The following is a 14,343-nucleotide window of genomic DNA, read 5'->3' as shown; positions in this document are numbered from 1 at the left end:
CTCCTCTCATTTCAGATTCTCTCTCAATCCCATTCAATTCCATTCAAAGGGCATTATTGGCATGGGAAACATATGTTTACATTGCCAAAGCAAGTGAAATCTATCTGGGAGGGGGAGGGGGAGGGGAGGCAGGAATTAGGAATGCACGTGAGCTACTCTAGGGAGGGGGTGAGACCAGGGGGAGGAAGCAGGGGGAGGGGTATGCAGGGGGAGGAAGGCGGAGGGGAGTTGCTGTAGGAATTAGAGTCTGGGTGTCATGTCAACAAGCCCAGTCCCAAATAGGAAAGCCCACGGGAGGTGGGAGTCCCGGAGATTCAGTTTCACGCTAACATTTCATTAGCAGTTAGCATGACAGTCTCCCACACTAATAACCAACTACAGACTCTCTATGCTACGCCAGCTTACGCCCAACTAAGCTAAACTAAAGGTAAGGGAAGCTTTCAAATGGAATGGGTTAGCAGTTTCATTGGCACTGAGTTACAAGCATGTAAATGCACAGTGGAGAGAGAGAGAGAGAGAGAGAGAGAGAGAGAGAGAGAGAGAGAGAGAGAGAGAGAGAAAGAGTGGTGTGTTTATAAACAGTGGTGAATAATAGGTCTTTATTTGAGGAGGAGCTGGTGGTGGGGGGATATTGTCGAAATAGGGGGACAGTAGTTGGGGGTTTAGGTTAGCTATGCAGAGAGAGTTGAGTAGGGGAAACCTGCTTCTACTGCCTGTATGAATAGAAGGCCCTATGTGTCTGTGTATGACCATAGCTGGGTCTATTACTGTACATGCGGTATATCAGGCCCCAATAGAGGTGGTGAGGCTGGGGGGGGGGGGGGGGGAGTATATTTATTTACTGATTTCTATTGCCTTCTTGTCAAATAGTGCCAAGCCAGAACAAACTGAGAATTGACAAACTAGGTCCTGAAAATCATGCAAAGAACATTGGGAGTTTCCTTCCTCAACTGAAATAGAATCCATCTCCAAGCTCAAGAGAGATCTTATCTATGGATGATCCAATTCGAACTAGGGTTTCAACCGGGTATGTTTTGGATGGGTGGGGAGGGGGGTAGGAAAGAGTGCTCCAGAGTTCCAGGTAGAGGGAGGGAGGGAGGGAGGGAGGGAGGGAGGGAGGGAGGGAGGGAGGGAGGGAGGGAGGGAGGGAGGGAGGGAGGGAGGCAGGAGGCAGAGAGGGTACAAGAGACGCAGTGTCTTCTCTGGAAAAGGGAATGAGGGAAGGGGGGCAGTGTTTGAGTAGAGGAGTAGAGGTTTAAATAACTCTGGTCAGCTACTGGAGAGAGGGAGATAGAGGGGGAGGAGAGAAACATAAAGAAAAGAGAAAGAGCAGGAAAGCAGTGAGTATATCCTCTTCTTTTTAAAACTCTCTTCTTCCCTTTCTGGGTTACTGAGTGAATTGTTAGGCAGAATAAACAGCCAGTGTGTGAGTCATTAGATAAATGGGAGGGGGCTTTAGCCTCTGTCAGGGCAAATGTGTGTGGATTCCAGTGGAAGTAGGAAATGTCAGGGCAGATGTGTGTGGATTCCAGTGGAGGTAGGAAATGTCAGGGCAGATGTGTGTGGATTCCAGTGGAGGTAGGAAATGTCAGGGCAGATGTGTGTGGATTCCAGTGGTGGTAGGAAATGTCAGGGCAGATGTGTGTGGATTCCAGTGGTGGTAGGAAATGTCAGGGCAGATGTGTGTGGATTCCAGTGGTGGTAGGAAATGTCAGGGCAGATGTGTGTGGATTCCAGTGGAGGTAGGAAATGTCAGGGCAGATGTGTGTGGATTCCAGTGGTAGTAGGAAATGTCAGGGCAGATGTGTGTGGATTCCAGTGGAGGTAGGAAATGTCAGGGCAGATGTGTGTGGATTCCAGTGGTGGTAGGAAATGAAGGTGGGTTGAAGAAGTAGTCAATTTAAAGGGCACTGTTCAAAGTTTGAGCTTCTTAGACTATGGTTGAACGAGTGGCCGTTTTTACAGTGTTTTCTCAATGTACTCCACATGTACAGTGTTTTCTCAAAGTACTCCACATGTACAGTGCAGTTTTGACTGTGGTGGTAAGAGTGAAGCCGGGACTGGGAGTGAGTAATGTGTGTTGGTAGTGTTTGTTCTATGGGTTGAGTGTTTTGGAATAGTCCAATGTGTGTCCTGGTTTTCAAGGAATCTATCGTTCACTCATCAAATCAATCAAATCAAACAGGTGTAGACCTTACAGTGAAATGCTTACTTATGAGCCCCTAACCAACAGTGCAGTTTCAAAAAATATGGATAAGAATAAGAGATAAAAGTAACAAGTAATTAAAGAGGAGCAGTAGAAAATAACAATATATACAGGGGGGTGCCGGTACAGAGTCAATATGCAGGGGCACCGGTTAGTTGAGGTAGTATGTACATGTAGGTAAAGTTAATTAAAGTGACTATGCATAGATGACAATAGAGAGTAGCAGTGGTGTGGAGAGGGAGGTGGGGGGGGGGGGGGGGGGGCAATGCGAATAGTCTGGGTAGCCATTTGACTAGATGTTCAGGAGTCTTATGGCTTGGGGGTAGAAGCTGTTTAGAAGCCTCTTGGACCTAGACTTGGCGCTCCGGTACCACTTGCCGTGTGGTAGCAGAGAGAACAGTCTATGACTGGGGTGGCTGGAGTCTTTGACAATTTTTAGGGCCTTCCTCTGACACCGCCTGGTATAGAGGTCCTGGATGGCAGGAAGCTTGGCCCCAGTGATGTACTGTCATGTCACTGTAACTTGCTCTTTTCCCCTTAGTCTCTCTCTCTCTCTCATTCCATCACTCTATCCCTCCCTCCCCCTTAGTCTCTCTCTCTCTCTCTCTCTCTCTCTCTCTCTCTCTCTCTCATGTTATCACTCTATCCCTCCCTCCCCTTAGTCTCTCTCTCTCTTCACAGAACAGTGTGACCATAAGACAGACCCTCCTCATCTTTCTTTCATCCTGTTCCTCCCTACACACTTTATAAACATTTGTATTTTCAATGATTTTTTCTATTGCACTGGCCTTCATTCAACATATCAATATTTTTGTGGGAAAAAGCTTATCTGAATATATATATCTCCTTCCGTGGCCTCCAACTGCTCTTAAATGCAAGTAAAACTAAATGCATGCTCTTCAAACGATCGCTGCCTGCACCTGCCCGCCCGTCCAGCATCACTACTCTGGACGGTTCTGACTTAGAATATCTGGACAACTACAAATACCTAGGTGTCTGGTTAGACTGTCAACTCTCCTTCCAGACTCACATTAAGCATCTCCAATCCAAAATTAAATCTAGAATCGGCTTCCTATTTCGCAACAAAGCATCCTTCACTCATGCTGCCAAACAAACGATCGTAAAACTGACCATCCTACCGATCCTCGATGTCATTTACAAAATAGCCTCCAACACGCTACTCAACATATTGGATGCAGTCTATCACAGTGCCATCCGTTATGTCACCAAAGCCCCATATACTACCCACCACTGCGACCTGCACGCTCTTGTTGGCTGGCCCTCGCTTCATACTCACCACCAAACCCACTGGCTCCAGGTCATCTACAAGTCTCTGCTAGGTAAATCCCCGCCTTATCTCAGCTCACTGGTCACCATAGCAGCACCCACCCGTAGCACGCGCTCCAGCAGGTATATCTCACTGGTCACCCCCCAAAGCCAATTCTTCCTTTGGCCGCCTTTCCTTCCAGTTCTCTGCTGCCAATGACTGGAACGAACTACAAAAATCTCTGAAACTGGAGACTCATATCTCCCTCACTAGCTTTAAGCATCAGCTGTCAGAGCAGCTCACAGATCACTGCACCTGTATATAGCCCATCTGTAAATAGCCCATCCAACTACCTCATCCCCATACTGTATTTATTTATTTATCTTGCTCCTTTGCACCCCAGTATCTCTACTTGCACATTCATCTTCTGCACATCTACCATTCCAGTGTTTAATTGCTATATTGTAATTACTTCGCCACCATGGCCTATTTATTGCCTTACCTCCCTTATCCTACCTCATTTGCACACACTGTATATAGACTTTTTCTACTGTATTATTGACTGTATGTTTGTTTATTCCATGTGTAACTCCGTGTTGTTGTATGTGTCGAACTGCTTTGCTTTATCTTGGCCAGGTCACAGTTGTAAATGAGAACTTGTTCTCAACTAGCCTACCTGGTTAAATAAAGGTGAAATAAATAAATACAAATATATATATATAAATAGTATTTTTCTCGCTGATCAGGACGATTGTTGTTTTTGGCTTAACCCCAAGACCAGGTTATCTGTTTTGATTGAATATAGTCCAAGCACTTTCTGCAAGTTAATTATAGTGCAAGTTAGTATTTAAAACCAATGTGGATATATCAAAGTCAACCTGTATCACATGATCCCTCTCCGTTGTTGAGCATACCTGACTGTTTCTCCCCTCATCCCTCTCTCCTTAAATCTGTCATCCGTCTCCATCCTCTCATCTTCCTCTCTCTGTTTTCTCAGATATATCACCCCTCCACCACTCAGTGGCAGCTGGATAAGTGGCTGAAAAAAGTCCCCAAAGAATCCTCTTCCTGCGACCAGGATCCCAGCAATCACGACCACACCCAGAGAGCTACAGAGCACCGGTCGCTCTCCCCAGACCCCCAAAGAGCCCCATCTCCATCCAGACCCTGGGGGATCAGAGAGGACTACAGCCCCAGCCAGAGCCCTGTTTCCAGCCCGCGCTTCAACTACAGCCCCAGGCATAGCCCTCGGCCTAGCCCTGGCTACAGCCCCTGCCCCAGCCCCAGCCCCTGTTCCAGTCCTTGTCCTAGCCCCACCCCAAGACACAGCCCCATCCCTAGCCCGGTCCCCAGTGTCTATCCGAGCCCCTTCCCAAGCCCCAGAGCCACCTGCAGCCTTAGTTCCATTCCCCAGCACCCCCCTAGGAGTCCTAGTCCTAGCCTTACTCATTCTAGCCCCCGCCACTATCCTCAGGTTCGGAGTCCTCATCAGGAAAGCCTCAGGCCTCCCACGTGGCCTAGCCTAACAACCAGCCCGAGCCATAGACCTAAAATCAGGCCGTGGATTGCCCCTGTACCCAGCACTGAGCACAAGAGCAAGCCAAGACACAGTCCATATCCTCAGCCTCCGCCTCAGCACAGCTCGAGGCCTAAATCCACACAGAGCCAGCCTGTTCCCACTCCCAAGACCACAGCCAAGGCAGCCCCTGCTCTGAGCGCTGAGCTGAGCCACAGGCACAAACACAGATCCAGGCCTAGTCCCAACTCGAATCCCAAGCTTCATTCTCAGCCTAGCTTGAAACACGCATGCACTCTAGCCCCCAAAAGCCAACACCTATCAACCTCTGGACAAAGGCCCAAGGAGAGTAGCAGACACAGCCATAATTCCAACTCCAACCCCAGGCACAGTAATGGGCCTAGTTTGACAACCAGACTCAGTACCAGTCTCAGTCCCACACCCAGGGCCAAGCACTTACCCACCACAGACCCTAGCAGAGACACCAGCAGCAGAGTTGGTCACTGTTCCAAATCCAGCCCAAAGCCACATTCTCTGCCTAACTCCAAAGCTAGTTCTGAGCCTCGCGCTAAATCCAGCCCCAGCCCTAGACCCAAAGTCAAGTCCTGGGCCCCTGCTCCCCACTCAAAGCTTCCACAGAGGAAACCCCAATCCAGGGAGAGAGAACAGGAGGTGGACAACCGGAGAGAAACCCATGCAACAAAGAGGAAGGTAGACAGGCAGACAGAGGGAAAGGGGGAACATGAGGTAGAGAGACAGACAGAAAAACAAGAAGAGAGGCAGGGGAAGAAACAGAAGGAAAGAAAGGGGGAGAGACAGGGAGAGAGAAGACTGGCGGAGGAGCAGTTGCTTAGACACCCCTGGGTCCAGAGCTCAGAGGAAGAGGAGGAAGAGGACGTAGAGGAGAGAAAGAGGAGAAGGGAGGAGAGAGAGAAGGAGGAGAAGCGCAAGAGGAGGTGGAAGGAGCAGCAGCAGCAGAGAGGTGAATGGCAAGCGGTCCAGCCCAAGCAGAGACCTCACACCAACAGTGAGCGCCGCCACCATCCCATCGACCCACAGCGCCACGGGACCAAGAAAAAGAGGAGGAGGAAGAGTGAGGAGGAGGAAGTGAGACAGTCTCAGCCGGACCCTTCCCCTCCACCATCACCCTCCGCCCCCACTCCTGTCGTCCCACCCACGGACTCCTCATCCTCTTCAGAGTCCGACTCGGAGCCCGATCTGCCTCCCAACGTCTCCAAAGTCCCGGCCGACTCCACATCAAGCCAGCGTCCCATCCCCAGGAGAGGGTACCAGGGCCCGGGGAGGCCCGCGGATAGCAGGCCCAGAGTGCTCTACCCCTGGCGCACCACCGCATCCAACCCAGGCCAGGGGCAGCAAATCCAGGGGAAGCAGAAACTCTACACCCTGGTCCCGTTTGGACGTCGTGAGCTGGCCGCAGCCTCCCATCGAGGCCTGAGAAACTTGGTGGTGCAGATAGACCTCTCCCTGCTCAACAGAGTGCCTGATACTACGACAGGCACCCCAGCCTCTCACAAACACTCTTCCTCCTCCTCTGCCTCTGTCAAGCAGAAAGAAGCCATGAGACACCTGTGCATCCCCGAGACAGAGAGAGGAGACAGCAAGAGGAAACGCAAGGTAACACACACACTCCTTTTTTTTCTATAGACCTCCAGTGTAAACAAGATAGTTGCACTGTAGCTAGTTTATCATGGAATACTAATGTCATGCTTTACTGTGACCTGAAGTCACTGTTACTTCACAACTACAATAGCCTGGTGTCCGTGGTTCTGCCGTAATATGCATGTTTCCTCCCAGTCAGAGAATGGAGTCCAGCACCACAGAGAGAGTAAGAGGAGCAACTCCCAGACCAACGGCCCCTCTGCCCACACGGAGTCTACAACGCACAGACGTCTAGACGCTCACTCAGACACCAGACACAACGGGTGAGACTGGAACACACACTCTCATACACACGTATACACACTCTCATACACACTCTCATTGACACTTATACACACTCTAATACACACACACACACACACACACACACACACACACACACACACACACACACACACACACACACACACACACACACACACACACACACACACACACACACAAACACACATACACACAAACACATATATACACTGAGTGGACAAAACATTAAGGACACCTGCTCTTTCCATGATATAGACTGACCAGGTGAATCCAGGTGAAAACTACAGTATATATACACACGCTGATGCATACATAAACACTGTAAAACGTGCTGACTGAGTATTTCCGGGGGTTGTATGTGTGAGCAGGTTCTTGGAGGACTATCTGGGCAGTAAGAGGCCAATGTCCCCTCTCTCTGACACCCCCGACCCTACCAAGCCCCCCATCAAAACACAGAACCCAGAGCCTAAGATGGAGGTTGAGTGTTGTGTTGGGGTGTCAGGGCAGCCTCAGCCCGAGTGTGAACCATGGGGACCTCCTTTACAACGGGCAGGGGGACAGAGAGGAACCGTAACCAACCATGAACCGTGAGTGCCTGACTGAAAAATAAGGCCACTGTCAGTCTTAAAGACCACATTCTACAGCCCAACCTAGACCATCAGAAGCAGTCAGTAGCTACCACCTAATCATATGCTCTTTCCTATTGACTTCCTCCCCCTCTCCATCCCTCTGTAGCCCACATCATGCTGAGTACTACATGCATGAAGCCAAGAGGATGAAGCATCGTGCAGATGCCATGGTGAGACTGGTTCAGGACTGGATTAGGACCAGAAGGACTGTTCTAACACTGAGTTAGGAATGTTAAAAATCGCTCCGCCATTTTCTGGTTGCTAAAACTCTGATAGTTCGCCTAATTTCAGTTTCTGTGACAAAATAAGCTAGTTAGTATAGTGTAGAGAATCATTGTACCGTCTAAACCGCTGTGAAATAGATATTTTTCATAAGCAAAGATATTGTTGTTTCAGTTGTTTGAAGCTGGTGTAATAAAAACGGTAGGGAAAGAAGCAAAAACAAAACTTAAGACCAGGAAGCATAGAAATAGCGCATATCGAACAGATCTGCAGCTTCTTAGACTTACTTTCAAACCGAATGTGAATTTAGTCGGTTCGCCCAAAAAGTTACATATTGCCACTTTAAGACTGTTTCAAAGATATCAGTAACATTTTTAAGATAAGTTGGCTAAAATGATAAGGACCCTTTTACAACTTCATTCATTTCCTATCTCACTTACCCAGTATCTCTCTCTCACTGTCTCAGGTGGATAAGCTGGGGAAGGCAGTGAACTATGTGGATGCTGCTCTCTCCTTCATGGAGTGTGGAAAAGCTATGGAGGAGGGACCACTGGAGGCCAAGTCCCCCTATACCATGTACGCAGAGACAGTAGAGCTTATCAGGTGAGACAAACACACACACACGCACACACACACATTCACACAGACACTCTCTCACACACACACACACACACACACACACACACACACACACACACACACACACACACACACACACACACACACACACACACACACACACACACACACACACACACACACACACTGTAACAGTGATCCTCTGTGGTTGTCAGGTACGCCATGAAGCTGAAGAACCACTCTGGCCCAGGGGCCAGACAGGAAGACCAACAGTTGGCCGTACTGTGGTATGTCACTAGCAACGATTGTCCAAATTGGTGAAAGGTCAAAAATAAAGTTCTGATCAATGTAAAAGCTGCATAATGGGGTAAGATACTCAACGCGTTTTGAATTTTAAAAACCCAAGAAACATTGACTGAACCTTTGTTTAATGAGATCCAGAAAATCTATGGAATCCAGACAGTTTAGGCGGCAATTTCAATTTAATGTTAAATATCAAATGTTTTCTTCTTTGAAACAACCATGCCAACATTTCTTTAAACCATATATGGCCTATTTATGTATTTTGTGATTACATTGATGGAGTAAACTTCTGGAAATACCAACTAATTTGGGCAAAATGAAAAAGAATAGCATAAAAGTAGGCCTACTCTCTATACAATCAGCATATTCCTATGGTAGGCCTACCAACCCCTCACAATCTCCCAGCTTTCACCATGGTTTTGATTCATAATCATGATTGTTTTTGTCAAATCCTCATGCATATTCAACATTAGATGGAGACTGTGTTTGAGAAAAGGATAGTCACCTAACCTAAATGCCCTGCTCTAGAATTTTCAAGCACAGAAATAGTTGATGTTGATTGTTCATTTTTGGGAGCGGCTTCCATTGTGGCTGAGTTAGGCCTAATTTGTAAACATTAAATCTCAACTTTTTCAAACGCTACAAAAATTAACACCCACCTGTGCAACAATCGCTTTCTTGTCTTTCTTGTGATATAAATATTGTTTGTGCATTTAATCCCTGTCAAATCAAATCAAATGTTATTTGTTAAATGCTTCTTAAACAACAGGTGTACACTAACAGAGAAACGCTTACGTACCTTCCCAACAATGTAGAGAGAAATAAAATAGAGAAATAATAAAAAAGTTAAGCACAATAATAAAATGTATAATAAATACACAATGAGTAACGGTAACTTGGCAATATACAGGGGGTACCAGTACCGAGATGATGTGCAGGTGTACGAGGTAAATAAAGTAGATATGTACATATAACTAGGGATAAAGTGACAAATAATAAACAGTAGAAGCAGCGTATGTGATGTGTCCCAAAAGTTCTTGCAACAAGGGTCAATGCGGATAGTTTGGGTAGTTATTTGGTTAACTTTTTAACTAACTATTTAGCAGTTTTATGGCTTGGAATTAGATGCTGTTCAAGGTCCTGTTGGTTCCAGACTTGGTACATCGGTACTGCTTGCCGTGCGGTAGCAGAGCGAACAGTCTATGGCTGTAGTCTTTTACCATTTTTAGGGCCTTCCTCTGACACCACCTGATATAGATGTCCTGGATGACAGGGAACTCGGCCCCAGTGATATAGCGCCTTGCGGTCGGATGCCAAGCAGTTGCCATACCGAGTGGTGATGCAGCCAGTCAAGATGCTCTCAGCGGTGCAGCTGTAGAACTTTTTGAGGATCTGAGGGCCCATGCTAAATCTTTTGAGCCTCCTGAGAGGGAAGAGGCGTTGCCGTGCCCTCTTCACGACTGTGTTGGTTTGTTTGGACCATTATAGGTCCTTAGTGATGTGGACACCGAGGAATGTGAAGCTCTCTACCCGCTCCACTACAGCCCTGTCGATGTGAATGGGGGTGTACTTGGCCCTCCATTTCCTATAGTCCACAATCAGCTATTTTATCTTGCTGACGTTGAGGGAGAGGATGTTGTCCTGGCATCACACTGCCATGTCTCGAAACTGCTCCCTATAGGCTGTCTCATCGTTGTCTGTGATCAGGCCTACCACCGTTGTGTCGTCTGCAAACTTAATGATGGTTTTGGAGTCGTGCGTGGCCATGCAGTCATGGGTGAACAGGAAGTATAGGAGGGGACTAAGTATGCACCCCTGAGGGGCCCCCGTGTTGAGGGTCAGTGTGATAAATGTGTTGTTGCCTACCCTCACCACCTGGGGCAGCCCGTCAGGAGAGGGAGGTGTTCAGTCCCAGGAACCTTAGCTTAGTGATGAGCTTTGAGGGCACTATGGTGTTGAACGCTGAGCTGTAGTCAATTAAAAGCGTTCTCACATAGGTGCTCCTTTTGTCCAAGTGGGAAAGGGCGATGTGGAGAGCAATAAGGATTGCGTCATCTGTGGATCTGTTGGGGCGGTATGCAAATTGGAGTGGGTCCAGGGTGTCTGGGATGATGGTGTTGATATGAGCCATTACCAGCCTTTCAAAGCATTTCATGGCTACAGATGTGAGTGCTACGGGGAGACAGTCATTTAGACAGGTTACCTAGGTGTTCTTGGGAACAGTGACTATGGTGGTCTGCTTGAACATGTAGGTATTACAGACTGGGTCAGGGAGAGGTTAAAAATATCAGTGAAGACACTTTCCAGCAGGTCAGCGCATGTTCTGAGTATGCGTCCTTTTAATCCGTCTGGCCCTGCGGCCTTGTTAATGTTAACCTGTTTAAACATCTTACTCACATCGGCTACGGAGAGCGTGATCACACAGTTGTCCTGAACAGCTGGTGCTCTCACACATGGTTCAGTGTTGCTTGCCTCGAAGTGAGCGTACAAGGCATTTAGCTCGTCTGGTGGGCTCGTGTCACTAGGCAGCTCGTGGCTGAGTTTCCCTTTGTAATCCGTGATAGTTTGCAAGCCTTGCCACATCCGACAAGCATCAGAGCCGGTGTAGTAGGATTTGATCTTAGTCCTGTATTGATGCTTTGCCTGTTTGATGGTTCGTCAGAGGGCGTCCAAGCGTCAGCATTGAATAGATTCAGACAAAAAAAACACTATGTGCCGTTGCTGACATTTTGAAGGGGACTTGCTTGTGTTTGAGCCAGCATAATGCACGATTGCACAATCATAACATCAACAGGGAAATGCTTTTTGTTTTTTTCTATTGTGTTATTGACTGTACGTTTGTTTATTCCATGTGTAACTCTGTGTTGTTTGTGTCGCACTGCTTTGCTTTATCTTGGCCAGGTCGCAGTTGTAAATGAGAACTTGTTCTCAGCTGGCCTACCTGGTTAAATAAAGGTGAAATTAAAAAATATATTAAAAAAAACAAGCAAGAATTATAATGTGCGTTGCTTTTCTTTTTAAATAAATCAGTCCAGCAACAATTATTTGACAAGTGAATTTACACCTCACAAAACAGAGGAATAATTTACACCTCACAAAAACAGAGGAATAATGGCGGAGAATCCTGAGGTGGGCGGGGCATGCACATTGCTAATGTCCCTTTCTCCTTGTAATTTCTTGTCTATTATTACCCTCCTAGAAAATAATCACCTATGGGATGTGGATTATGTATTTATTTACTGGGCATTTCTCTCTCTCTGTGTGTGTGTGTGTGTGTGTGTGTGTGTGTGTGTGTGTGTGTGTGTGTGTGTGTGTGTGTGTGTGTGTGTGTGTGTGTGTGTGTGTGTGTGTGTGTGTGTGTTCCCTAGTTTCCGGTGCCTTGCCCTCCTATACTGGCAGATGTTTCGTTTAAAGAAGGATCACGCCCTGAAGTATTCCAAAGCTCTATTGGACTACTTTAAGGTACAAACCTCACCAGCAGCTATTTTAACTGCTGGATTTAGTGTGATGCAATTAAAAGCAGACATGTTAGATTAGATTGGTTAGATTGTAAATGTGTTTTATCTGTCGTCCCAGAGTTCTCCAAAAGTGCCTACTACTCCCCCAATCTGGAGCGACTCGGGAAAGTAAGAAAGACTCGCTCTCTGTCTCTCTTATCCCCTCTCCCCCTCGCTCTCTTTCTCAATCACTCCAATGTATTTGTGAACGTAGTATTACGTTGATTTGACTCTCCTTAGTGAAGTATCATTGTGTTCTTCTCATTGACAGGGGCACAGGGGGACCTCCCTCGTCCCTCTCCCCCAGCCCCTCAGCCCTCACCCTGGGCTCTCACACTGGCAGCTCCCCCTCCTCCCTCATCAGCATTCCCCAACGTATCCACCAGATGGCAGCAAACCACCTCAACATCACCAACAGTGTCCTCTACAGCTATGAGTACTGGGAGGTAGCAGATAGCCTTGCCAGAGACAACAAGGGTAAGAGAGGCTACCTCTTTATTAGCAAATGAATAAATGGACTGAAATGACCTCTTTGGGGTTTTTTTAGAGAGAGAGAGAGAGAGAGAGAGAGAGAGAGAGAGAGAGAGAGAGAGATCAGTTTGTTGAGACTAGGTTTCAGTGTTTTATTAGATGTGATCTAACCCCCGCTTTCTCTCTATCTCTTTCGTTCTCTCTCTCTCTGTCCCTCTCTCTCTCTCTCTCTCTCTCTCTCTCTCTCTCTCTTTCCAGAGTTCTTTAACTACTTGAACACCCTGTCGGGGCCGTTGACTCTCCACAGTAGTATTGCTCATGCAGTCCAGTACACCAGACAGGCTCTACAGTGGATACGCATCAGTGCCAATGTGGGTTAGTGGAGGGAGGGGCGAGACCATAGAGAATGATAGAGAAAGGATCCCTATATAGTTCCCATTATGGCGTCTGTGAGCGCACCGGCAGCGCCATCTCAATTTTTAAGTAGTCAATTTTATTCTTCACAATTGGCTGATACCTCCTGATGAGCTGATTGGACATGACTCCAACAGGAAGTTGACTGTCACCCAGTTGACTGCATTAAAATGGTGGAAGCCCTCAATGGTGCTCCCATGCTAACACGGCCTTTTGGCCACTGGAGGCCTCTATCATTCTTTATGGGTGAGACCCAACAACCTGGCCTAAGGGAAGGAGGGAGACAGGAACACAAGTGATTAGAAATTGAGGATTCCCCCTGTATTCTATGTTTTAAGGATTAGTACTTCAATTAATACTTCAATTCTCAGCATGTATCATAAATTATGGATTAGATTTATACACAGTAGCACCTTTCCTGGTGCTCAAAGTGCTTCACTTTGTATAGGGGGAAGGTGTTGTTAATCCTACAAACAGGCAAAGGAACTGCTTTAGTATATCTTTACTCTTCCGCTTGGGATTCTCTGTGCAGATCTTTAAAGATCCACATGGATTCAATGCCTTCAAACTCGCTGCTTTACCAAACGTGCCACATATGTAATGACAAAACACACACAGAAACTGTCTAAAAAGGAAATGGAAGAGAAACATCGTACAGTGCACCTGTGAGGACTTCATGATTTGTCTATTGTACAAAAGGACAACAGACATACGACCTGGACTACATCTCCCATGGGCCTTACCAGGACTAATGGTTTCAGTAGGGGAAAGGTGAAGTTGGGATTTTGAGTTTTATTTTGGACTGTCTGGTAGCTTTTCTGTATGACTACACTGTGAGATGGCTCTTTTAAGAACATTTTGAGATGCCTTTCACTTTTTGATGTATTTTTATGTGCAATAGGTGTGTCAGATTATTTGTTTTTAACAAAAATACCAAAACAATGGGTTTTGATTTGGATTTTTTGCCAAGTGGATGGGCCAGCATTCATGTTCCTGTCTATGCAAAATTATTATTTATAATATGGTGTAATGTAATTATCAAAAGTTGCATACCGAATTGTATTTCATAAATGTCTTTTTGATATTGCAATTTGTATGCATCTCCATGTTTGTTGTAGAAAAGTTGGTATATGACCTCCTAAAGTCTCATTTATCCCCAAATAGAACATGTACTGACACCTAGTAATCGCTCAGATATTTCCTAAATTCTATTAGTGTCCCCACTCAACTTTCAATATTTAGATGAAGGTGTGTGTGTGTGTGTGTGTGTGTGTGTGTGTGTGTGTGTGTGTGTG

At 46.6% G+C, this 14,343-nt stretch overlaps 1 protein-coding gene across 4 annotated transcripts in view; it reads left to right on the top strand.

Annotated features, from left to right (window-relative positions):
* The window catches only part of aff3 (ALF transcription elongation factor 3), a 33,846-nt gene extending 19,708 nt beyond the window's left edge, over nt 1–14,138 (top strand). For all 4 annotated transcript variants that reach the window (XM_045704590.2, XM_045704594.2, XM_045704592.2 and 1 more), the window contains 10 exons: nt 4,471–6,624; nt 6,805–6,932; nt 7,302–7,520; nt 7,669–7,732; nt 8,251–8,387; nt 8,579–8,650; nt 12,035–12,128; nt 12,243–12,292; nt 12,435–12,640; nt 12,893–14,138. In XM_045704590.2, the coding sequence (XP_045560546.2) occupies nt 4,471–6,624; nt 6,805–6,932; nt 7,302–7,520; nt 7,669–7,732; nt 8,251–8,387; nt 8,579–8,650; nt 12,035–12,128; nt 12,243–12,292; nt 12,435–12,640; nt 12,893–13,014 (3,246 nt within the window). In that variant the 3' untranslated portion in view covers nt 13,015–14,138. The remainder of the gene's footprint in view (nt 1–4,470; nt 6,625–6,804; nt 6,933–7,301; nt 7,521–7,668; nt 7,733–8,250; nt 8,388–8,578; nt 8,651–12,034; nt 12,129–12,242; nt 12,293–12,434; nt 12,641–12,892) is intronic.
* The last annotated feature ends 205 nt before the right edge of the window (nt 14,139–14,343 follow it).

Source organism: Salmo salar, chromosome 21 (genome assembly GCF_965601325.2).
Source record: "Salmo salar chromosome 21, fSalSal1, whole genome shotgun sequence".
Lineage (NCBI taxonomy): Eukaryota > Metazoa > Chordata > Actinopteri > Salmoniformes > Salmonidae > Salmo > Salmo salar.
The sequence above is the reverse complement of the archived record's forward strand: the minus strand, read 5'-3'. Positions and strand labels throughout refer to the sequence as shown.